We start from the raw sequence: 26,574 nt of genomic DNA, 5'->3' as shown, positions 1-26,574 counted from the left end.
ATGAGAAATAGATCAATTCTAGAAAGGGTTTTATGAGCCCTGGATAGACAAGTATAATCCCTGACATCAGGGTTCTGAAGCCTCCAGACGTCTTTTATCGCAAGATTCTGCGTAATTAATTTTATTAATTTAGATTCTAAGTTGTCCTTTTTTTGTTTGAGTGTTTTATTGGAGTTTCTAAGTCTGTCCAATGGGCAATGAGGAGACATGTTGAAATCGCCACCAAGGACCAGATGGCCTTCCTGAACAGAGAGAATTTTGGCCTGGATCCTAAACCAAAAATCTGGATCGAATTTGTTAGGAGCATAAATGTTACACACGGTAAAAATTATTTTTCCGATTTTTACTTTTATTATCACGAATCTTCCTTCCTGATCTACTTCGCTGTGAATGACCTCTAGGTTAATTTTTTTCCCTATTAGAATGGCCACCCCTCTCTTCCTTCCAACCCCCGGGGAAAAGAAAATTTCTTTCACCCAGGAAGATCTGAGTTTCAGGGACTCCCCTGATGTCAAATGTGTTTCTTGTAAGAATGCTATGTCCGTCCCGAGTTTCCTCAAGTGCGTAAGAATGGCTTTTCTCTTAATGGCTTTTCCCTTGATAAAGCCCAAGGGAGGGCGAAACACGTCGCTTGCATTTGTGACACTGTGACACTGTGACTTTGAAACAGCAAGGGATATTTCAGTACAGCCTGTACTGCAACTTTAAACCCGGGTTACCAGCATCTTTGAATATCCCAAGGTGAGGGATAACTTGTGCCCCACTATTGTATTGGATCATTAAACATACCTACAGCAGCCAAGTCTGCCTTCACAGAAAGTTCCCACCAGGACACAGCAATCAGCTGCTTTTCCTTTACGCTGCTGGAGCAGCGAGTAACACCCTGAGAGGAGCCGATGAGAAGCATGTGACGTCAGACGCCGACTCACATGTGCAGAGGTTTGCACACTTCTATCTCCAGGAACGGCAGTTACTGCAGCTGCGGTCCAAGCCTTGACCGAAGGATTTCTTCTCCTCGGTAACACCCTCTGAACACTCTCTTGACTTACGGTACAGTAAAATGTATCTATTTGTGGTACAAGCCGTTATTTTCTTTCCACTGTTCCAATATCGGCATTCATTTGCATACGGCCACCTGCACTGTGTTGATACATATGAACTTGGTGCTTGTCTTTTAAGTTTTATTTTATGATATCACTGTTATGCCATATCTTTTAATTATCATTTTTATGCTATATCTTTTTTTATGTCATAGATTATCAATTAGTATCTGCATTATTCATCATTTATAGGTTTTAACCTGTTTTTTCATTAGGATTTTTTCCTAGTTTTATTTACATTACAGGGAGACGTCCCTATTTTTAGTGTATATATTTGTGTATCTTATTCTATATGTTTATTAAATTTTCACTTCAATTCCTTATATGGTGTGTATACTTTCAGCTTGTTAGCGCACTTTCTCTATCTTGAAGCTTTGGCTTCACTATTTGGTAGAAATCCCACCCACATTCCAGGAAATTAATTTAAAATTTGGCATTTAAAATCAAACTAGTAACATGGTGCGGGTAGTGCGGAGGGGGGGGAAGGAAAGGAAGAAGGGAAAAAAAAAAAAAAAAAAAAGGGAAAAAGGGGGGGAGGGGGAGTAGATAACCCCACCTGGGGAATGCCCCTCTGGACCAGCATGGTTAATGTTCATGACAGCTTAAGAAAAAAGAGGAAAAAAATTAAAAAAAGAACCATACAGTAGTGGCCTATTTTCGGCCTAGCAATTGTGTTCCTACCAAGTTAAAATCTTTCAGGTGTTGCTCTACCTCTTGCATGTTGTTTAGTATATAAACATTCTCACCCTCTGTAATTTTAAGTTTTGCGGGGTAAATAATAGTGGCTTTGTATCCTTGTTGGATTAGTTTGGTGCAAGTGGGGGCTAGTGCCTTCCTTTTAGATATTGTCTCAGCTGAAAAATCCTGGAACATGAGGATTTTAGTTTCCCCAAGTGTAATAGGTTGGTTCTTTCGATAAAATTGCATCAATGTAATTTTATCTTGAAAGTTTAAAAGTTTTGCTATCACTGGTCTGGGTCTGTGGTTACCTTTATTGTCCACCCAGGGTCTGCCTAGCCTATGTGCCCTTTCCACTGTGATATGTGGGTAGTTAGATGGAATTTTAAGAAGTTGGGGTAGTACTTCAGAGATAAAAGCGTTTAAGTCCTCATATTTCTTATCCTCTGGGACCCCTATTAGCCGAATGTTATTCCTACGGGCCCGGTTCTCGAGATCTTCGAGTTTAGCCTGTATTGTGGTAATAGAGAGATTAGTAGATTCTATGTTAGCGCTATGAATAGTGGTAAGATCCTCCACATCTGACACCCTTTGTTCAACTTCTTTAATTCTGTTGGCAAACTGTCTAACTTCTTGTGATAGTAGTGTAATATCTCGTCTGATCTCTAATTTGAGCGCATCAAAATTGGGAGTTAGGGCTTCCGTAATTTTAGTGACTAAGACTTGCATATCAAGTGTATCAGTCATAGGGAGTACAGTGGCAGATGTTACTTGTAAATCAGTTAGAGCATCTGAGGTGTTCTTCGCTCTCCTATCTCTTTGCCTTGCGGTCATGACTGGCGAGGGAGTCTTAGAGTGAGAGTGAAAAAATTTATCCATGTGCCAAAATCAAGAAGAAAAAGGAAGGGGGTAAACTATTTATATTGGGGGAGAGGAACCTCCCAGTGCAAAGGGAAAAAAAGGGACAGGAAAAAGTGAGGTAGGGGGTGGAGGAATCTAAGTGTGGGGAGTAGTGCAGGGACAAGGGTTGTGCTAGTTATTAACCTGGTTGGCAGAAAGAAGGAAGAGAAAAGAAGAAAGACAGCTGATAACCAGGAAGTGAATTAGGGCTCGCTCGCCAAGTCAGGCGCAGCCTGACAGCAATGGTAGTATTTTAAAAAGAGGTTGCTCAACTGTACACAATAATTGCTCTGTAATATTACCTAGAGCAGAGCTTTCCAAACTTTTCATGTTGGTGACGCACTTTTTAGACCGACATCATTTCGCGACAGAGTAATTCAGTTGTCCTAGCAAACAGGAGGTTAAACTAACTTAAGAGATACAGACACATACATAGATTATATAATAACAAAATGTATTTACAAGTAACAGTATGTATGTGCAAGAATTAAAAAAAAGTTTAATAACACCAATAGCTACTTACTATTTTAATGGGATGTATGAGATTGATGAGATGAACACAGCTTCTGAATATTTGGTGGAATATTAGATAAAGACACTCGCATTTCATCATCAAGCATTTTTAAGCTTCCACTTCCTATCCATATATCAAGAGCAGGAGCAGCAATGCATTACTGGGAGCTAGCTGCAAAAAAAAACAAACACTTTGACTTCTGACTTCAGCTCAGCGTTTAAGCTGCCGAATTCAGAGCTCTGCGAGTTGCACTGACTACTGACCACACTGCAAACACACTGCTATCCCACTCACTGGCTACACTTGCAGTCACGAGCCAATTGAGGAGACTACACGTGCATTCAGGAGCCAATGTGCCGCCAAAGCCGCCAATGGGAATAGTTTCAGTTCCCACTGAGCTGCTCCAATAGGTTAAGATGATCTGTGACCCACTAGGTATCAATCACGTGTCAACCATGTGATATGTGTAGCATGCAGACGGAAAGTCGGAAACCAAAAAAAAAATTACAAAAAAGTTTAAATTAAAAAAAAGTTGTGCTTAAGCAGGGACACACCTACACACTGCTGCCGACACACTAATGTGTCACGACACACAGTTTGGAAAGCACTGACCTAGAGGCTAATACCTGTTACTTGAAGGAATAAACCCTGGGTGATTATACTATAGCAGGGTGAAAATTGTAGAGTCAATCAATTTTATGTGGTATGTCCCTGACACTTATTTTTAAGGGGAGAGGTCAGAGGAATTAGATATATTGAACTGAATCAAGTTTGTTTATATAAGAACCTCCCTCACTTGTCTTGGCACCTTTCAACTAGATTGTCTCTACAAGGCTATGTCTAGAGCTCTGCTTAGTCTAGGCATGCCTTGTAGCGTGTAAAATAATTTTGTGCAGAATAGCAGAATATTAACCTGAGTTCAATTTATAAGTAACTAAGTGTAATTAGAAAGGTATCTTTCATTGAAAAAAAAAAAAAAAAAAAAGGAATTTATATAGCAGGTGATGCACTATAAGAATTCTTAATTATACCTCTGCAGCTGTCCAGCAAACAATTATTTAACTTTGAAACATCAACCGTAACAGCTACAGTATGCTTGGCTGACAGCTGCAGTAGGAAAATATAACAAGGTCAGTTCAGCTTTATAATGTTTTAATATTTGAAAAACATCAGAGCTCTATACATAATAAACAAGCAGTGAGCTAAGAGAAAAATCAAAGGAGCAAATACTAATTGCTGAGAACAGATATAGTATAGTTTAAGTAGCCTCATAGGGTTAAATTTGCTGTGAGCAATGCTAAGTATACCTCTGAACCTATCCAGCAATTGACTATTAACTTTCAAGTGCCTTGAGGTATCAACAAAAACAGCTATAATATAATTCACTGACTACTACAGCAAATAAATGAATAATGCACTAAATTAAATTTTAACTTAGTGATATTCTGTTATTAAGATAGCACCACAACCTTATATCTCACATGACCACACATAATGTGTTAAAAAAATCAAATCAACAGCTCTGGTTATTGGGTGAAAATGTAGTGCAGTATCTTTTTTTTTTCCTTCCTCCTTCAACTGGCCCAGAACAACGTAGTTTACTTTAATATAATGAAGTTTTTTAAATAGTTTGAGATGATGCTGATTTCTTTATATTACAACCTGAGTATTTGTCTAGGTGTGAACTTACTGAGCTTTGACAAAAACAGAAATAGAAATTTCTACAGGGAGTAAATATAATATAAGAATACTGATTGTGTCTCTAGACCTATCCTGCAATTAACTATTTATTCTGTAATACAAAAGATTAAATTTTAGCTTTATAGTAATTTAAAGTTTACAGACACCAGAACCTTATATATCACATACCCACAAACAATATGCTGAAACAAAAATCAGAACAGCAAGCACTGGTTGCTAGGTGCAAATATAGTACAATTTGAATGTTTCTGAATATAAGCTTATTAAACCCAGCCAATTAATACACAGGAAAATACATTGTAGCAATAGGTAGTTGCATTTCTGTAACTATATGCAAGATATTCTAAGCATTTAACAAGTATTGCCAACCAGCTATGTCTTTACAGTATATGCTGGCAAGTGAGAGAGCATATATATATATATATGTTTGTTATATTTTTTCTTTTTCCTCTTTATTTTCCAACAAACTTTTCCAATGGCAAAAAAGAGAGATTTTTTTTTTTTTTATTTCTCCCAGAGTCTTTTGAAGTCTCTTTTGTTTAGTAACTGTCCTTAGACATAATGTATCCCACTCTCAATTCTAAAGTCCGTCTGCCCCCTCCGCAGTTATCCTCTTCCCCCCTCAAAAAAATGCCAGGTGGTGAGACCCCTAAGCATGCCAAGGACGGTGGATTGAAATGGGAACTCACCCCTTCCGATGTTGTCTCACCGGCAGTCAGTTATCTTTCAGCCTCAGTAACCCGGTGAACAGCTCTGCCCGGGGAATGTTGTTCCTGACGCTTCCTGTGTCGCCACACTACCAGGCGAAAACAGCCCCCTCACTGAGCCCCCGCTCCAGGGCCGGGGCCGGCTCCCTCCCACGCAGCACCGGTGGGGGAGGGAGAGGGGGAGAGAAGAAGCCGGTTATCAGTACTGCTGAAAGAACCACAGAATAGCAGCAAGTAAATTTGGGGTGACACGGAAAGTTCAAATTCCGTCTGGCAGAATTGGTTTAACGTATTGAGGGGGGGGGGAGAAGGATTTCCTAGGTAAAATGGCACAGTTCTTACGGAGCAGGCAGATTGGGTCCCAAACCGGAAAGAGAGGCCAAGATAGTGAGGTACAGATCTAATTTTTAGAATGCAGGCAAGAGGTAATTACTGCCAATAACAAGAGTCCAGGTAGCTGGGGTTTTGCAAGAGCCAGTGGGGTAACAGGCCACTGGTTAGGGTTCCGGATCAGATCTTCTTTTGACTGTCCTGGAGAAAATAGCCCCCTCACTCGGGGCACGGCGCGAGAGATCTGCCGCCAACATCTATCAGACTGGAGCTGCAGCTTGAGCCACACCTGAGAGCTGCACCTGCATAGCACACCTGAGCAGCCACACCTGTGTAGCTCCACCTCCACCGGAACCTCCCTCTCCTATAGCATGTAATTTTAAGCAACTTTCTAATTTACTCCTATTGTCCATTTTTCTTCATTCTCTTTGTATCTTTATTTGAAAAAGCAGGAATTTAAGCTAAGTAGCAGGCCCATTTTTTATTCAGCACCTGGGTAGAGCTTGCTGATTGTTGGCTACATTTAGCTACCTATCAGCAAGTGCTACCCATGTGCTGAACAAAAAATGGGCCAGCTCCTAAGATTACATTCTTGCTTTTTCAAATAAAGATACCAAAGGAAAGAAGAAAAATTATGAAATCATGACAAGACTATCCCTTTAACATGTGTCGGGTTAGCAAAACTGAAAACCTTGCATGAAGGGTTAGAGCTAAAAAAAAAAGTTGCACCAAACACGACATAATTATATTAAATTATACTGTTACATTAATATAAACAGTATTTAATTAAAAAAATGATAATATAAATATTAATATGGTATGTGGCCATGTATTTGACTGCAAAAGGCTATACATATTGCAACCACTATTGATTGAGGAACATTGGTTACTTGTCACTGCAGATGTTACAAGTCTGTATGCTATCATACCACACAAGGATGGCAAAAAATGTGTACGTGAAACCCTACATAAATATCCTTATGTAGGTCCACAAGTTGATTATTTGATAGAGTTATTAGATCTGAGCCTTACCCTCAACTATTTTCACTTTGAAAAATCTTTCTATCAACAAATAATGGGTACAGCCATAGGCTCTAATGTGGCCCCATCCCTGGCCAACATATATATGGAACAGTATGAGCGTACAACTATGATGGTATATCAGAAGACAGAGGTGGCATTCTATAAAAGATATATTGATGACCTGTTCATATTATGGACAGGGTTCGAACAAGATCTCATTGGATGGTTCGCAACTTTGAACCAATTGGATAGCCCTGTGAAGTTTAAAATTACATACCATCATGAATTTGTCGATTTTCTAGACCTACATATTTATAAAGTGGGTAACAAACTAGGTACCACTCTCTATCATAAACCTACCGATAGAAATTCACTTCTTCACGCTACTAGTTGTCACCCTGGAGCACTACTACAGGCCATACCACAAGCCCAACTGACAAGAGTCATTAAGAACAACAGTGACAGCCACAATCAATCACTACAACTCAAAGCCATGAGTAAAACGTTAGTGGACAGAGGTTATCATCCAAGAATCATCAGACAGGCAATAGAAAAGGGCATGGAGTCTGGTTTGATACATCAGAAGAAGGATGAGCTTATCAGTTCATGTATAACCTTTGTCACCAAATATTCCCCTGACTTAAGACTTACTGGGAGGAATCTTCTCCAACATTGGCACATTTTGCAGGGCAATCCCAACTTGCCACTGTCTAATTGGGCACCACCAATGGTTGGCTATAAGAGGAATACCAGCTTGAGGGATCTCAATATGAAGACAGATCCCAGTCATTGTTATCAGGAGACTACCTGGCTACAACCAAAAAAGTTAGGATGTTACCGTTGTACAGGATGCACTACCTGTAATTCTATGCTTCCAGGGGCCACATTTGGTCACCCGCATAAGAAGAAAAAAGTTCACCATAAATCATCGATTGACCTGTACAACGAAGTATGTTGTTTATCTGTTGAGTTGCAGCTGTGCCAAGTTTTATGTGGGAAAAACTTCTAATGATGCCCACACAAGGATGGCGAATCATCGATCAGCCATCAGAGCTGCAATCAAGAATCACAAAATTGAACAACCTGTTGCAAGACATTTTTTGGAGGCTGGTCATAACCCAAAGGACCTTCGGTTTGTCCTAATTGACCACGTCCCACCTCTGATAAGAGGTGGGGATTGTGATAAGATCCTCCTCCAAATTGAAGCAAAATGGACATACCGATTGAACACTATACAGCCACATGGATTAAATTCCATGCTTGATTGGCATTGTTTTCTTTAATGAGCTTGTCCAGTAGATCCAATTTTTGGGAGTCCGCGAGAAATTTGTCATTAATCTCTATGTAATTCTAAACCCTTGTCAGGATGTACTGTTGTGTGCCTTTAAGTCTAAGGGAGCCCATTTTTGGCAATTCTTGTAATTTGTCTAATTTTTGCGGCAATCTGTGTAGTAATTGTTGTGGTTACCTTTTGGTATTTTTATACTATCACCGCTTGTGGGTTGTGTAGATTCCATGATGTTATTGCCTTCATGCTATTAGATCTGAGTCTATGGTGCATCTCTATTTCCATGTTTATTTTTAGCTATTGACTGATATATTCCTGTAGTCTGTCTTTTGGAGCTAACTGATTTGTGTGTTTATACTTTTTTATCTTATCTTTTTTATCTTTTATGTTTTTCCATCTTTCCCTTATTTTTTAATTTTTCAATTTTTCTTTTATATTCCTCTATATTCTCTTATGTTTCACCCGTTTTTATGTTTTACTACTATTCCCCTTTTGTCTTTTATATTCCCCTTCATTTTGCCACAGTGACAGCGTGCGAGTGCGAGTGGCCGGATCAGCTGTTTGTCTGTTTGTTTTCCAAGCTGACAATACGTGATGACGTATCGTGCGCTTTCTCCTCCGGTTGCACGCTGCCACTGTGCAGTCTGTTCAACCTCTCTGCCATTTCGTATCACTATGGGGCTCTCATTGTTAGGAGTTGTACTGTGTGGCTTGAGCTTGGAAGCATGTCTGGATCTGCATTTGGGAAGGTAATATGGAGCATCCTGCGCTTCGCTCTCCTATATTAAGTTATAAAAATGACACTGCTAATTAGTTCCTCTGTTTTGGTATATGAGTAGGAGGATTTAGCTGAAATTTCCGTTACTAGATGTGATTTTGGTACGGATGTACCAGCCTGTAAACTACTGCATTATGTGTGTATATATTTATATATGCTGTAGGTAATATGTATATCATTGTTGTCCACAATAGGATTCTTAGGTTTTAACCTCTTTGGTCTGTTGTCACTTAGTCTCTATGCTCTCCCATTGGGTGAGCTTGGTGGGTGTGTACTAGACTGTTTATTGTGGTCTCTATGACAAGCACTTGGCGGGTTTTTTGATGTGGGGGTGGGGTTTTTGTTTAATTGGCTGTTTGTTTCTATAAATTAATGTATTTCACTGTGTTTCCTTGTCTGAGGAAGTGGATACGGTCCCCGAAACGTCACAAATAAAGGCACGTAATTTAAAAAGTCCAGTGAGTGCTAGCTAGTTGTTCATCTTTATTCATGTTTTTGTATGCATCCTGGCAAGCAGACCTAGTTCTGAACATAGCTGTAAGTTCATCAAAGTTAGTTTGCATCTGTGAAGAGAGCCCCGAGAGTAGTGCTAGTATCTCCTCCATTGTCAGGGCAGGTTGTCTGAGTAATACAAACTTCAGCGTTCGTATCAATAGCTGCTCTGCTTTGGAATATCAGGTAGGGCTATGAGAACTGCAGGGCTGATTCACCTTCTGCTAAATCCGTTCCCAAAGCTTGCAGAGGGAGCAAGGTTATCTCATTATAGTCACCATATGATTAGGTAGTCAGGGTGTCCAACTCTGAAGAAGTATGATAACTGTTTGTGCTAGCAATTAGCAAATTAGTAGTTTAACTTAAGGAGCTTCATTTAGTGCGACTCAATTTCAACTTTTATTTCAAAATGAAGCCGATAATATGTATAAAACATATAAATTATTCTTTAATGTCAAGCCTCCAAAAACAGCCCAGAAATAAGTGCTGTGTGACATGATCTGTAAATCGTCCATCTATGTCCTCAAATTATAATATATAATAATAATATATAATTAACACAGTGAGCACCCCTAATGCATGCACAGTTGTTCTATAAAGCTCACACATGCGCACCGACATCTTTGAATACTTTTGCCAGGTCTTCTGAAGATCTTAGCACATGCTTAATGTTTACATGCTGAACTGTCTATGAAAGAACCGCAGTCACTAAGATAGTAACTTAGGCGAAGAGATCCTCGTCCAATTGGGCATGCGTTTGACTAACCATATTCAGAGTGCATGTGTGATTACATCATCGATAGAACTAAGGTTGCCCACCATGATTGGCTAATACAAATTAGTCTCCCGGTGAAAAAAATAAAGGGATTATAAGAGACCACACTGCACCACACTGCACTGTCCCTTTAAACTTTCATTATTCAAATAGAGAATGCAATTTTAAACAACTTTAACTTCCAATTTACTTCCATTATCAATGTATATTTTATATGCACACTTTCAGAGGCACCAGCTCCTAATAGAAGTATATGAGTCTGTAAGTGGTAGATGTCTGTCACATGATACAGTGTTCAGGGAAAAAGAAGCAATATTTGAAAATCGGAAACAAAAATCTACTGAAATTCAAAATTCAGAGTGCTATTACATTGTCTTTTTATTGTGTATTTTTTGATTAAGCAAATTAACGTTATTTACTGCTCATTTATTTTTTTCCCAATAGATGGGTTATCCACTTTGTCTCAACACCCTGTCCCTTCTTCTTCCCCTTTTCTATCTGTCATTGCTCCCTCCCATCATCCAGCTGTCCACCCTTTCTTCCCTTGTGATTTTCTGCCCTTCCCATCCTCCATGCTATTCCCTTAATCCTCATCCACACATCTATCCTTACCCTCCCAATATCCACAACCTCTATTAACATCCACAATGGGTCCCAATCTTTGACCTTTCTATCCAGGAGGAATACCAAGGAGTGAGAAAATCCATAAAATGTTCTAAGCATATATTTTCTTTTAATTCAAATATTTTATAACCTTTTGTAATTTTCAAATGTTTTATATATATTTATTTATTTAAAATATTGCACTAAAGTAAAATTAATGTAAATAATTATTATAGATGTACTAAAAAAAAAATCTTATTTTACAGTATCTATAATAATTACTACTAATTATAATTACAGGTGGCCCTCGGTTTACAACGGTTCAATTTACACCGTTTCAGAATAACAACCTTTTTTTAAGTCATGTGACTGCTATTGAAAAGCATTAAGAAGCAGTGCATTTATTACAATAGCCAGTAGGTGGAGCTGTCCGTTTGTGTTGCAGCAAAGCCAAGCAAGCTGAAATTAATCGGTTTAATCAGACCTGAGCTATCGAGCAGATACAAGATCTTCCTGTCTATAAATCAGTCCAGATTGGAATGCATAGAAAAAACTGCTGAAAAATGCAAGTGAAGTCTGTGTTGTGTGATTATTTTATTAGGTTTATAATGCTGTTTAGCAAATGTTTTTGTTCATTTAACTTAGTTTAATTATATATTCTGTGTGGTGTGATTATTTTATTGGGTTTATAATGCTGCTTAGCATTTAAAGTCTTCATTTCAAAGCTTTAAAAATAATGTATTAGGTGTTACTTATGACATTGACTTACATTATAAACTGGGTTTCAATTTACAACGGTTTAGATTTACAACCATTCCTTCTGGAACCTAACCCCGGCGTAAACTGAGGGCTACGTGTATTAACATTTTCTTAATATTGTTTTTTTATTAATCAGTATGGCCAGATTACAAGTAGAGCACTATTTAACGGTCCTGCTTTTGCGCTAACTGCAAGTTACAAGTTAAAAGTAAAACATTTTCGCTCACAAGCTAACCCAAAGTGCACAAACAGACGCCATAAACCTCTTTTCGCTTGTGTGTAACTGTTATTGCGCCACTTGTAATCTGGTGCTATATAGTTAAAAACAAGTTACATTCAGCAATACAAAAAAGAAGGAGATCCTCTTTTTACAATTATAAGACTTACAAATATAAGAAACATAGTGCAAATATTTGTTGTTATAATATCAGATTATTAAACAGAAAGACTTACTCTTTCTTTTCTTCCTCCCCTTTCCCTTCTCTCCTTTCTCTTCCATTTTTTCTCCTTTTCTTTCCTTACAATTGACATATTAATATTATTTGTCTTAGATTATTTCCAAACCTGATTAATTAATATTTCATACTTTCCAGAAGTTGTTTAATCCATATTCTTTATCACTCATCATAACATGATAACATGTTTCTTTAATAACTGAATCGTGGGGCATTTTTTTATCAATCTAATGATTTATAAAAAAAAATTGAGCTATTATAACAATACAAGTAATCAATGTTAAATGTCTGCTAAATACAGTGGCGTTACTAGGGGGGTGCGGACCACACTCAGGTAACACCCTCCAGGGGGTGACACCACCAGCCAGAGGTTTTTGTTTTTTTTAATTTTTTTTGTTGTTGAAATTTTATTGAAATTCAAAGAAATACAATGTAGAGATGCATAGATTTTTTTTATTAGAGGGGCCAGCAGTTGTGAACATTAGTGGGAGTGGGGAAGTTGTACACACACTTATTTTTTTTGCCCCTTGAGCCCGCGCTGCAATTTCCACAAATAGTTTTCCTGGCTGCTTTTGCTTGTTTGTACTTTGCTTCTCCCCTGCCCAATTTCACTATGAATGTTGTGGGCATGCCATGGGGCTTGCAAAGTTGCGCTGCTAGCCTAAACCTGCCTGCCTATCTGTGCTCACTGCTCAGTGACCTGTGGAGCAGTGGAGTCACTCACTGCTGTGCTGTCTCTCTAAATGGGAACCGAGAAATAGTGAGGGGGATGCCTGGAACCTGACCGCATGACTGTCTGACACTGTCTCTAAAGTGAAGGAGCCACGTATGATGCCCACCAGGCCGGTATGGTTATGGTACACTAAGTGCACACTGAAGAGGTAGGAGGGGAGGGTGGGCAGGGTCTGGGGGTGGGCAGAGTGCAGAGGTGATTGGCCATAAGAAGCAGTAGGCACGCGGCCCGGGGCTGTGCACTGACAGACTTGGAACAGAGTCAGAGAGCAGAATTTTCATAGTTTGCGTGCCTAAAGCTTTTCTTTAGTGATTTATCTTTCATTTGATGCTCTGCTGAGCCAGTGAGCAGCTATAGAATGAGCTTTATAATTAATGCAGTGCAGTTTACATATTTTGTATGTGTGTGTGTCTGAGTTTTTGTGTGTGTGTCTGAGTTTTTTGTGTGTGTGTGTCTGAGTGTTTTTGTGTGTGTGTGTCTGAGTGTTTTTGTGTGTGTGTGTCTTAGTGTTTTTGTGTGTGTGCCTGAGTGTTTGTGTGTGTGTGTGTCTAAGTGTTTGTGTGTGTGCCTAAGTGTTTTTGAGTGTGTGTGTGTCTAAGTTTTTGCGTGTGTCTGAGTGTTTGTGTGTGTGTGTGTGAGTGTGTTTCCGAGTGTTTGTGTGTGCATCTGAGTGTGTTTTTAAGTGTGTCTGAGTGTTTGTATGTGTGTGTGCCTGTGTCTGCTTTCTATCCATTGGAGAAGTTTGCCTTTTCTATGAAATCCTCTTCTTGCAGTAAAAAAAAAACATTACTGGGGGGTGGGGGTGTCACCATAACTTACCGCACCGGGTGACACTAACCCTAGTAACGCCACTGGCAAAATATTGTTAAAGATATTAGAATAACTCATTCTACATGTGTGCTAACTAGATACCGTATTAATCCTAAACTGCAAAACCCGGTATTTTACATTCCAATTTTCTTCACATGCAATTTTTTTAAATTTTCATTATTAAATTAATAAATATTTCTATATATATATATCTATACCTATATATCTATAGGAATATATATATATATATATATATATATATATCTCAATATATAATTAATAATAAAAATAAATTTTCCTGTGAAGAACATTGGAATGTTAAATATATAGTCAATACACAGTAAAACACCTTATTAAATATTATTATAGGATTGTTATTTATATATATATATATATATATATACACATATGAGCAACTGGAGAGCACTCGCACAACTGTGCTCTCAACACCACTAGTGTAGATGGATCCTTTAGTGACCACAACTTTTATTAGTTATTCTACTGTCAATTGCTAACACCCCTCTCCCTCCCCTAAATTAGTATGCATATAATTGATTTTCCAAGCGGTGCTTACCCGCTGATTGTTATATGCTATTCTTAGGCTCAAAAGAGGCCGCAGATCTGGCAACCATATGATCCCTCATTTTCTAGTGGCCAATGGGCTCATGAGTGGCCTCCTAAATAGTCAGCCAGTTATGCTAATTTATCCAAAAAAAAATAGAGGTTTGAGAAGCCTAGCTACTGTCATGCAATGTTGAACTTCCTCTTCGTCTTTATCTTTTCTTATTTCTTTTCATTTGACAATGTTTATTGACGATTGATTTTTGTGTCTTTACTGTTGAAAGGCCATCATCGTATGTTGTTCTTTATCGTATAACTTCAATAAAAAAATATCTTTGAAGAAAAGTTAAAATTGATATTATTTCATATTTAAAAAATCCATGTGTTTTGTAATGCCAGTTTGAAACTGACTTTACTAATCCTTTAAGTCGCTGGCTATAGAAAAGTTATGTCAACAAGATGCTTTTGAAGAAATCATTCTCCAGTGGGGTGCGGGACAGAGAGTTATTAAAATGCACATTTTCTATTGTTCTCTCTATGTATTGGTCTCACTGTGTATACAGTGAGAGATAAAGATAAGGGGCCCGATCCGATATGCAGTGTTGCCCGCAAATATAATTAGGGTTAATATAGTTAATATAGCTGGCGGTGGTGTAGGGGGATTAGATTAGGGGTTAATACATTTATTATAGGTGGCGGCGGTGTAGGGGGATTTAGATTAGATGCAAAAGAGCAGTTTACTTTGTGACAAAGCCCCGCCAAAAAACCTTTTAAGGGCTGGTAAAAGAGCTGTTTTCTTTGGGGCATGCCCCGCAAAAAGCCCTTTTAAGGGCTGGCAATAGAGCAGTTTACTTTGGGTTAATGCCACGCAAAAAGCCCTTTTCAGGGCTATTTGTAGGGTTAGACTTAGGTTTAGTGGTAGGGATAGTTTAGTATTTTAGGGGTTAAATAATTTAATATAGCTGGCGGCGGGGTAGGGGGATTAGATTAGGGGTTGAATAATTTAATATAGGTGGCGGCGGGGTAGGGGGATTAAATTAGGGGTTAATAATTTTAAAATAGATGGCGGCGGGGTAGGGGCTCACTTTAGGTGGTAGGTAAGGTAGATGGCGGCAGGGTAGGGGCTCACATTAGGGGGTTATAGATTTAATATAGCTGGCGGCGGGGTCCGGGAGCGGCGGTTTAGGGGTTAATAACTTTATTAGGTGGCGGCGGGGTCCGGGAGCGGCGGTTTAGGGGTTAATACATTTTTTATTGTTAGAATAGTGAGGGGGGATAGCGGATAGAGGGTTAGAAGTGTCGGGCTATGTTTGGGAGGAGTGTTAGACAGTGCGGGTGATTTCATACTTTAGTCAGGTTTTGTAGGCGCCGGCAGTTTCTAAAGTGCCGTAAGTCACTGGCGACTCCAGAAATTTGTACTTATGCAGATTTCTGGACATCGCTGGTTTATCCGACTTACGGCACTTTAGCATCTGACGGCGCCGTATATAGGATAGCTTGAGTTGCGAGCTGAAACTGTGGGCGGCGGGGGTTCTCTCGCTTGCACCGCAAACTGCGCTGCATATCGGATCGCGCCCCTTATGAGGAGGATTTTCAGTAAACATATTGAAAAAGGATTGCTCTCCCAGGAATTCAAGTCATGTGATTGGGTTGTAGTTTCAATTACCAGAAACAGCTACAATTTCTCATACATTTTAAATGCTGCAGAAACTATAAAAAGTAATTGAAAACACATTATGGTGGAAACCATTTTACAGTACACTGTCCCTTTAATTTTGACTTGTATGTAAATTGTAACAATTTACATATGTGTAAATACATTTACACACATTTAGGTATGTATCTATAAATTTGTATATTTATTTAATATGTGATATCCAACAGGATCTGCTGGAAAAGTGAGAAAACAGAAATCCAGACCCCAACATCTAGAAATGGTGTGCTGCATTCATATTCTGTAAAACATTTGTTTCTAATTCACAACTGCATTGTCGTAATTGTCAGTTACAGTACAGTCATATTATAAATGAGATTTCAAATGGAATGGTATCTTGGTGACCAGGATTTCAAAATGAGCAATGCCTTTGTGACCTTTATTGTGTCTTTGTAACTGCAAAGACAAAACTTCACAGTTTTCCATCTTTTGTAGCTCCATTAATAAAATTTCGGTCACCAAGGAGCAATCCCATTTCTAATCCTGGTCATGAAGGTGCTATCCCATTTCTAATCCTGCTCATCAAGGCGCAATCCCATTTCTATTCCTGGTCATGAAGGCACAATCCCGTTTCAAATCCTGGTCATGAAGGCACTATCCCATTTTTACTCCCGCTCATGAAGGCACAATCCTGTTTCTAATCCTGGTCATGAAGGCACTATCCCATTTCTACTCCTGCTCATGAAGGCACAATCCTGTTTCTAATCCTGGTCTCGAAGGCGCTATCCCATTTCTACTCCTGCTCATGAAGGCAAAATCCTGTTTCTAATCCTGGTTATGAAGGCACAATCCCATTTCAAATCTTGCTCATGAAGGCCCTATCCTGTTTCTAATCCTGCTCATGAAGGCACAATCCTATTTCTAATCCTGTTCATGAAGGCCTTTTGAAATATTGGTCATGAAGGTGCTATTTTGTTTGTAATCCTGTTTATGGATGAGCAATACCATTTCTATTCCTGCTCATGAAGGAGCAATCTCGTTTCTAATTCTGTTTATGAATACGCAAATCTGTTTCTAACCTGGTAATGAAGGCGCTATCCCATTTCTAATCCTTCTCATGAAGGCACAATCCCGTTTCTAATCCTTCTCATGAAGGTGCAACCCCATTTGAAATCCCTGTCTGAAGAGGCAACTTAATTATGATGGAGCAATTTACAATTTACATGGTGAGAACTGTTAAAATCTAGTTTTAGAAGGTGAGATAATATGCAGCTGCTTCTAAATTTTTTTAGATGTATATAGATAGATTTCAGATGTATAGCTTGCCAAACTAGAATGATTATCTAATCACTAATTAGAAATTTTGGGGAAAAAAATACTTTTAAAACATTGTGTCAGTGTAATTATTGAGCAAACATGCCCACATTGCTCAGTATACCCGTCATGCCTACATTCACATGGAATTTATATTTTATACACACTGTACAAACTGGTTAATTCAAAAGAACTGCAATGAAACCTTAAGAGGTGCGTTGTATATGTCAGCTTTGGTGGGATTTCCAGTTTTAATCCTGATAAAAAGTACTGAACTGAAAGCACATTGGGCTAGATTACAAGTGCTGCGCTATATAGATATAGATTTATATTTCAATACAGTACTGTGCAAAAGTCGTAGGCCACCATTAGATTTCTTGTTTTAGCAAAGTTCTTATGACTATCCATATTTATTTTTCAGCCTCTTTATTAAGATACAAACAAAAATTACAAGAAATATGTAAACAAAATATGTAAAAAAAAAATACACAATTTTCAGAACAAAATTAATTCTTCAGGCAAAAGTCAGTATTTACTGTGACCTCACTTGGCACTAAGCACATCTTGAACTCTTTTAGGGAGACTGTCCAGAAGTTTTCTGAAGTAATCTTCTGGTGTATTATACCAGACTTCTTTTGGCACTTCCCAGAGTTCTTCTTTAGATTCAGGTTGCCTTTTATTTCTTTCTCTATCCAGGTGATCCAATACTGCCTCAATAATACTCAAGTCTGGATTCTGTGGAGGCCAGTCCATGACTGTCAGTGTTTTATCAGCTGTTTTTCTCTCCAAATATGAATTCACTGCATTAGCCGTGTGCTTGGGATCGTTATCATGCTGAAAAATTCCCAATCAGGCGCTTTCCATAAGGAATGCAGGATGAATTAAAACCTGACTGTCAGTTCAGACAATATCGCTAACACCACTGGCAGAAATGCAACCCCAAACCAAGACAGACACCCCAAACCAAGACAGACACTCGTTCTTCCATCGCTCTACAACTCTTCTCACATATTGTCGATGATTAAACCCAAACATTTCAAACTTGAGTTTGTCACTCCATAATACTCTTTTCCACTGATCTTCATTCCAATCTTTGTGAGCTATAGCATATCTTAGCCTTTTAAGCCTCTTCCCATTCAGAAAAAGTTGTTTATTGGCTGCTACCCTTCAACAAAGACCATTCCTGATCAAGTTTTTTTCTCATAAGATTTTGAAAGTTTTCTTGGCCTTCCAGTCCTTTTTAGTCATTGACCTCTCCTGATTCTTCAAATTGCTTTATAACAGCTTGAATACCACATCCTGAGTATCCAGTTTGTTTGCTGATTTCCCTTTAAGAGTTGCCTTGCTGATGCAAAAGTATGATTTTATGTCTGTCAAATTCTGTGATCATTAGCATTTTGAATAGAATGATGTAAATTGAAAGATGGTCTTATTAGCAAACTTCCAATGAATTCAACTCAAACCACATGTGTATGTAATGCTCAAGCATGTCTTGCACACACCTGGTGCAATAGACCTTTTTTCACAGGGGATATTTTAATATAAAATAGTAGGACAAATACAGGTGTTAGCAATGACATTAATTAGGGTTCAATTTAGGTTTACAAGAGCCAGGTTCCTGCTTTTGCTCAAGTGTAAGGGGAGGTCATACTAAATACTTGCCATTTTAGCCTATAGAAGATTTTTTTTCTGGGGGGGTTCTGCTTTTTTTTTTTTAATACTGCATACAAATATACTGTATTTTCTGGTTGTATTCTAATAAAGAGACTGATAAATAATTATATATGGTCATTATACCATTGCTAAAACAACAAATATAATGGTGGCCTAATTATTTTACACAGTATTGTATATATTGTGTAAGAAACAACAATGACACATCCATAGGCTGTTATGTTTATTCAGCTACCCATATATAAAGTGACAATTCAAAGTTGCACAGGTGTTAAAGTGTAAGTGTTCTTACAGTTGGTATATAGCAACGCTTGACCCCCATAAACACTCCATGTAATGCGTTTCACTGATAATCTTATATATATATATATATATATATATATATATATATATATATATATATATATATATATATATATATCTATCAAAAGCGAAAACATTTGTATATATGGGTATATATATGTGTATCAGAAAAAACGACAAAGTGGGCACAGGGATGAACAGAGTTCCATTTATTCAAAAGCATCAAATCATCAGGATAAAAGCAACAGCAGGTAAGAGCAGCACGTCTTACGTGTTTTGAATGCTGTAGCAAGTACCTGCCTAGAAATTTATACCCACATGTAGAGCCTAATAGGATAATTGGCAAACAGGAATTTACAACATTTAAAGATACAGGGATATAGTAACATGTGCTTAGTTCTGTAACAGAAAGAATTTAACAAGATGGAAAACACTAAAATGAATAAACAATATAACAGAAATTACAGGTCATCAATATCATAATATACATGTTATACTTAGTAAATATACCTATAAAAGACAGGTAGTGTAAATATGGAAATAAAAACAGTTAATTTAAATATATAGATGGGGTCATAATAAGACATATTGGTTAATGCAAAGCCTATAGTCAAAAATATCTATGATGGCTCATGTAAGAAATATCAACACCAATAATTTATAATGTCTGTCTCAATGTTGAAACCATGTGGGACACGAGTTTGGAGGATAAATATCCAGAAAGCCTCTCTTTTGGCAAGTACGTGATGAATATCACCACCTCTTGGGGGTCTCTGAATGGTATCAATAATAGACCACCTAAAATGATTAGTTAAGCTAAGATGTTAATTTATAAAGTGGGATGTCAAAGCTGAGCAGTGTTTAGAATTGTCTATATCATTCAAATGTTCATGTATGCGTTTGCGGGTCTCTCTAGTGGTGCGTCCCACGTACTGCATATTACACTCATTACACCGAGCTAGATAGATAGTAAATTTACTACGACAATTAGTACAATTATCTAGGGTATAGACTTTTTGAGTTACATGTGATAGAAAGAATTTACATATAAATGTATGGTAACACGATATACAGGTACTGCTAACACATCTGTAATGGCCTTTTGACGTTAACCAAGAGCTAGGTTTACTAATCCTACACCAGGTCATGGAGGGAGCTAGAATATTGCCCAATGTTTTATTTCTGCGGCCCACAAATCTGCAACCTCTACTTATTAAAGGGGCAAGTCCCTCATCTCCTAACAATATAGGCAGGTTCTTTTTGATAATTTTACATACTGCATTGTACTCAGAGGAAAACATAGTAATAAATGAAACCTGGCTATCTTTTTTGGGGGAGCAATTTTGGTTTAGTGAAATGCAAGAGATGTTGTCTGTCCATATCCTTGACAGCGTCATAAGCTCTAAGAATTGTATTAATGGGATACCCTTGTTGGGATAGATGAAGATTCAAGTCTTCACTTTCCTTGATAAATTCAGTCATATCAGAATAGTTACATTTTATGCAAATAAATTGTCCTTTCACAATACCATATCTACAATGTTTAGGATGTAAACTTTTAGCATGGAGTAAAGTGTTTGAGCTTATCGGTTTTCTATATAGGCTAGTAATAACCTTACATTTATCAGAGTCACCTGTCAGTTGAAGGTCAAGATATGGAATGGTATTAGGTTCCCAAGAGTATGTAAATTTAAGATTACAATCATTAAGATTTAAGTAATTTACAAAGGCTTTGGCCTCTTCTGCAGGTCCAGACCACACAAAAATCAAATCATCAATGTATCTTTTATACATAGAAATATAAGGCTTTAACTGATTTCCATCTCCAAAGACATGGGACAGCTCCCACCACCCCATAAAGAGGTTGGCGTAGGATGGGGCAAATTTGGCCCCCATAGCTGTCCCCTGTATATACATGTGTATTTATATTTATATATGTTTATATTAATGTATGTGTGCAAATACATTTTTACACAAATAAAAACATAAATACACATGTACACATGTATACATACTCATATTAATATCTATAACTATAAATATGTATAACTCATATGAAAAAACTAACAGCACCAACCTCTAAAATTAAAAAATATATACCAACACCACTCTGTTTTTACAAATCTCCAGAATGGTGGTGCAGTCAGATAGGAGAAAATTGAAAATATTTTCACAAAGGAGATTGGAAATTCCAAAGACTATCTTCACCTGCACTGGTAATGTCAATTAATTAAGAACCCCAGTAGAGGGTCACCCCCTGTCCAAAACCACAGAGAGAGATCCATTTTTAACAAAATGTATTCCTGAGGATTCCTATGTGGGTACTTCAGAGATAAACAACTACAGAATATGTAAATAAATCAAGTACATAACCTTTAAAAAAATGATACTTAATAAATAATAATAACCTCCCGGGAGTAAAAAAGAGGAAAGTTAGTTATAACTAACTTTCTTCTTTTTAACTTCCGGGAGGTTATTATTAATTTTTTAGTGATCGGTCACTTAGACAGTATGGACACCTTGCTATCATTTTCTTTATTTTATTATTATTAATTTATTTGACAAATTAAGTATTATTTTTTTAAAGGTTATGTATTTGATTTATTTACATATTCTGTAGTTGTTTATCTCTGAAGTACCCACATAGGAATACTCAGGAATAAATTTTGTTAAAAATTGATCTATCCACCACAAAATGGCAGGGAGACCTAAATGTCACATTTTCAGAAGAAGAATGGGAACAAATGTTTCGCAATACAAAAATGTCATCAACTTCTCCCAAGATACTAGAGCTAAATTTTAAAATTATTTTAAGATGGTATTTAACCCCCACATGCATCCATTCTATATATCCTACAGCCATTATGCACTGTTGGAGAGGGTGCGGAGTTCGAGGGAGTTACCTACATATGTGGTGGGAGTGCCAAAAATTGAGGCAATTGTGGGACTACATAGAGTCACACTTCCGAAAAATTCTTACTAATGACTTTGTCCTCACACCCATTATAGTTTTACTAAATAAAGCACCCGACTTTCCTTGTAGACTCAGATGACATTTACTGCAGGTGGGACTAAATGGAGCTAAGACATTAATAGCGCTAAAATGGAAGACTCAAGAGTTAATAACAGTCCTATCATGGAAAGAAAAAGTTAGTGAATTATTATCTCTAGAAGAATTTGGCTTCCTTAAACAACAAAGACTTGCCTTTGCCCATGATTTAGCTTTTATATGGGAGGACTCATTACACACTTCCCTTCCTAGACGATCACTGAATAATATACCGTCCACTGACCTGGCGGCTGGAACCGAAGCTGAGACAGTTACTAGTTGAAGTGGCCTGCAATATAATATGTAATATAATAGGCATTTTATTAAAAGGCGTTACTAAAATAATTTCTTTGGTAGATACACCTTCTTTAGCTGATCCCACGAATACAATGTTAAGTATGAGTAACCAGTTTAATTGTTTGATTAAGTTTAACTGCTGTTATAGTGATATGTAAAATGTGTTTTTATTGTTTCAATAGATAAACATTTAAATGAAACGGTACTAGATAGAGAAACAGAATGCCTACTTGTGGACTTATCCAATATATTCCCATTTGAAAATCTGTACTCTATTTGGGACCTGGTCCCTATTACAACATTTCTTTTATTGTAAACCGTTTGATATTAATAAACTTTGAAACTCAAAAAAAAAAAAAAATTAATCTCTCTCTGTGGTTTTGGACAGGGGGTGACCCTCTACTGGGGTTCTTAATTAATTGACATTACCAATGCAGGTGAAGATAGTCTTTGGAAGTTACTTTTAAGTAATTTCCGATCTTTTTTGTGAAAAAAATAAATTTTATATATATATATATATATATATACACACTCCCCAGCCACTTTATTAGGACACCTGTTCAATTGCTTGGTAACACAAATTGCTAATCAGTCAATCACGTGGCAGCAACTCAATGCATTTAGGCATCTAGACATGATGAAGACGACTTGCTGAAGTTTAAACTGAGCATCAGAATGGGGAAGAAAAGGGATTTAAGCAACATTGAATGTGGCATGGTTGAGGGTGCCAGACAGTATTTCAAAAACTATCTACTAGGATTTTCATGCACAACCATTTCTAGAATTTACAGAGAATGGTCTAAAAAAGAATACATTTCCAGTGAGTGGCAGTTGTGTGGACGACAATGCCTTGTTGATGTCAGAGGTCAGAGGAGAATGGGCATACTGGTTTGAGATGATAGAAAGGCAACAGTAACTCAAATAACCACTCATTACAACCTAGGTATACAGAATACCATCTCTGGATGCACAACACGTCAAACCTACAGTAGTAGAAGACCACACCGGTTGCCACTCCTGTCAGCTAAGAACAGGAAACTGAGGCTATAATTCACACAGGCTCACCAAAATTGAATCAACGGTTCAGGCTGGTAGTGGTGGTGTAATGGTGTGGGGGATATTTTCTTGGCACACTTTGGGCATTGTTTAAATGCCACAGCCTACCTGAGTATTGATGCTGACCATGTCCATCCCTTTATGACTACAGTGTACCCATCTTCTGATGGCTACTTCCTGCAGGATAATGCATCATATCATCAAGCTCAAATCATCTCAACCTGGTTTCTTGAACATGACAATGAGTTCACTGTACTCCAATGGCCTCCACAGTCACCAGATCTCAATCCAATAGAGCACCTTTGGCATGTGGTCCCAATGCATATAATGAGTGCCAATGTCAAAGGGATCAGCACCACAAACATTTCTTCAAAGCATTACTAAAAAAATATATATCAATAAATAAAATAAAGAAAAAAACAAATAATACACTCTAACATATGCACAAAACATACTTGCTTGAATGTGGTTTAATAAAAACAAAAAAAGAGCTATGCATCTAGAACACTCAGAATGTTACGATCAGGGTTACGATCGGGCTGATTGACACCCCCTGCTAGCGGCTGATTGGCCGTGAATCCACAGGGGGCGGCATTGCACCAGCAGTTCACAAGAACTGCTGGCGCAATGATAAATGCTGACAGTGTATGCTGTCAGCATTTATTGATGTGCAGTGGACATGATACGCTACAACGTATCATGTCCGTTCGCACTATGATAAATCTACCCCTTGGACTTTTTCATATTTACTGCTCATTATTAATAGTATTTATTGTCTATAAGATCAATGAATTAAACTATCATCTTATTTTGTTGGAATTATTAAAATTCCAGTAAATTCATAATTAGATATTCATGATTTACACAAAGCATACACTTTCAGACAACTTTCCAATATACTTCTAGTATTTAATTTGCTTCCTTCTCTTGTTATCCTTTGCTGAAAAGTTTATCTAGGAAAGCGCAGGCGCAGCAAAGAACCTAGATTCTAGCTGCTGATTGGTGGCTGCATATATAAATATACTGATTGTCATTGCCTCACCCATGTGTTCAGTTGGACACCAGTAGCGCATTGCTGCTCTTTCCACAAAGCATACCAAAAGAAAGAAGCAAATTTGATAATAGAAGTAGACAGGAAAGTTGTTTATAATTGTATATTCTACCTAAATCATGTAAGAAAAATGTTGTGTTTCATGACCCTTTAACATATCTCTGTTTTGTTACAGACAGTTGCAGCGACATTATGATGGGGAGGAACAACACTCTCGATCTTTTCCACCTTATTATTTTCTTATTCATTTTACTTTTTGGAACAATATTTAATTCTACTGGCATCTCGGTTTTTTACTTCAAGATGAAGACTTACACAGAGACAAGAGTGTTCATAATGAGCCTATTACTTAGTGACTTTTGCTTGCTCTTCACCATTCCCTTTCGCATTTTCTTCCTTATAAACAAATATGGTTATGGCCAGTCTATATGCCAAACAGTGCTCTTTTCATACTTCCTGAACTTGTACTCAAGCATAGCCATCATCACATTAATCTCAGTTGACAGATACCTGGCCATAAAATTTCCGCTAAAATCGAGAATTCTGCGTTCTCCTACAAAGGCTGCAGTGGCTTGTGGAATTGTGTGGTTGCTGCTTTGTGCCTCACAATTTGGTATAGTCTATTCAGGAGATTTAGAATTTGTGCCAGGTTTCTGCTTTCAGAAAGTCATTAAAAGACCCCTAAAGAGAAGCCTGTACTTAAGTATCCTGGGATTTTACATCCCTCTGCCCATAGTGATTTTCTGCTCAGTGGAAATCATCAGGACCCTAAAGAAAAAAAGCACAACCACTGTGTACGAACAACAGTGCATTAAAAAATCCATATACTTAGTGTTGACCAATTTGATAGTTTTTATTGTGTGTTTTCTGCCTCTCCAAATTGGAAATGTTGCAAGATTTGTCATAGAGTACTTAAAATTAGATTGTACACACATAAAGAATATTAATGACTTTGTATATGCTGTTCAACCTGTTGCAGATCTGAACTGTTGCCTTGATGCAATCTATTATTATTTGGTAGCAACAGAATTCTCTGGAAAACTATCAAATTCAAAACAAGTCAGTATCACAAATCCTTTAAAGGAACAAACTCAAGAGACACATATGTAGGTTGGGAAGTGCCCCCTACTGCTCCTTGTGAAATGACATAAACTGTATGCAACTGGATATCGTTGTTGGATGTATTAATGTTGCTTTATATTTAATAATATTCCAGTTCTTGACGTTCTCTTGTTTGAATGCAAAGAAGACTGCTGAGTTCAGAAAAGAAAACAGATTCTATATTGCACAGTTTTAATGATCATGCTAAACAAACCAACCAAGAAAACAAAAAACATCATTGTTTACCAGAATGCAGTTTCAAAACCTCAATGAATTTCTTCACTGCATTTGTTCAGGCCTTCCACCTCCTGGGAGAAGCTTTTGGGTGAATCTATTTTATATGACTCTGAGACATTGTATATTTGCAGTTTTCTTTATATGGTAAATATACAATTACTAGTGTCCCTGGTTAAAAAGAGGACTAGAGCATGAAAAAAGAAAATTGTACAAATTAATTTATTGATATTTCTGACACATTATATAAAGTGTCTGGAATAAACATGTAAACTTTTTGGAGAGCTACATTTGTGTTTTTTTACTAAGTATAATAGTTGGGCAAAGAAGCTGAAACTAAAAAAGACATTAAACACTAAGGGCTGGATTACAAGTGCAGCGCAAAATTTTACTAACTTCGCTCAAGTAAAATAAATATTACAAGTAGACATGTGTGTTTAGTTTTGGTCCGAATTGAAATTCGGACAAATTTGTCAAATTGGGAGCTTTGGATCAATTTGAATTTCCGAATTACCGTAGCAAAGAAACTAACAAATAAATCCGAATTAGTTCGGATTTATTTGTTACATTCGGATGGCCATGGACTAATCACAATTACACTAGTATTGTACAGTATATTAGGTTATATCACTCT

General features: G+C 37.4%; 1 protein-coding gene across 1 annotated transcript in view; it reads left to right on the top strand.

The window, feature by feature from the left end:
• LOC128655331 (G-protein coupled receptor 35) overlaps positions 1 to 26,010 on the top strand; it is a 95,700-nt gene extending 69,690 nt beyond the window's left edge. The window contains exon 2 of the mRNA XM_053708982.1: positions 24,781 to 26,010. Coding sequence (XP_053564957.1) covers positions 24,781 to 25,715 — 935 coding nt within the window. The 3' untranslated portion in view covers positions 25,716 to 26,010. The remainder of the gene's footprint in view (positions 1 to 24,780) is intronic.
• The last annotated feature ends 564 nt before the right edge of the window (positions 26,011 to 26,574 follow it).

The sequence above is a fragment of the Bombina bombina genome, chromosome 4, assembly GCF_027579735.1.
Source record: "Bombina bombina isolate aBomBom1 chromosome 4, aBomBom1.pri, whole genome shotgun sequence".
NCBI lineage: Eukaryota > Metazoa > Chordata > Amphibia > Anura > Bombinatoridae > Bombina > Bombina bombina.
Note: the sequence above shows the minus strand (reverse complement) of the source record. Positions and strands in the feature narration are given on the sequence as shown.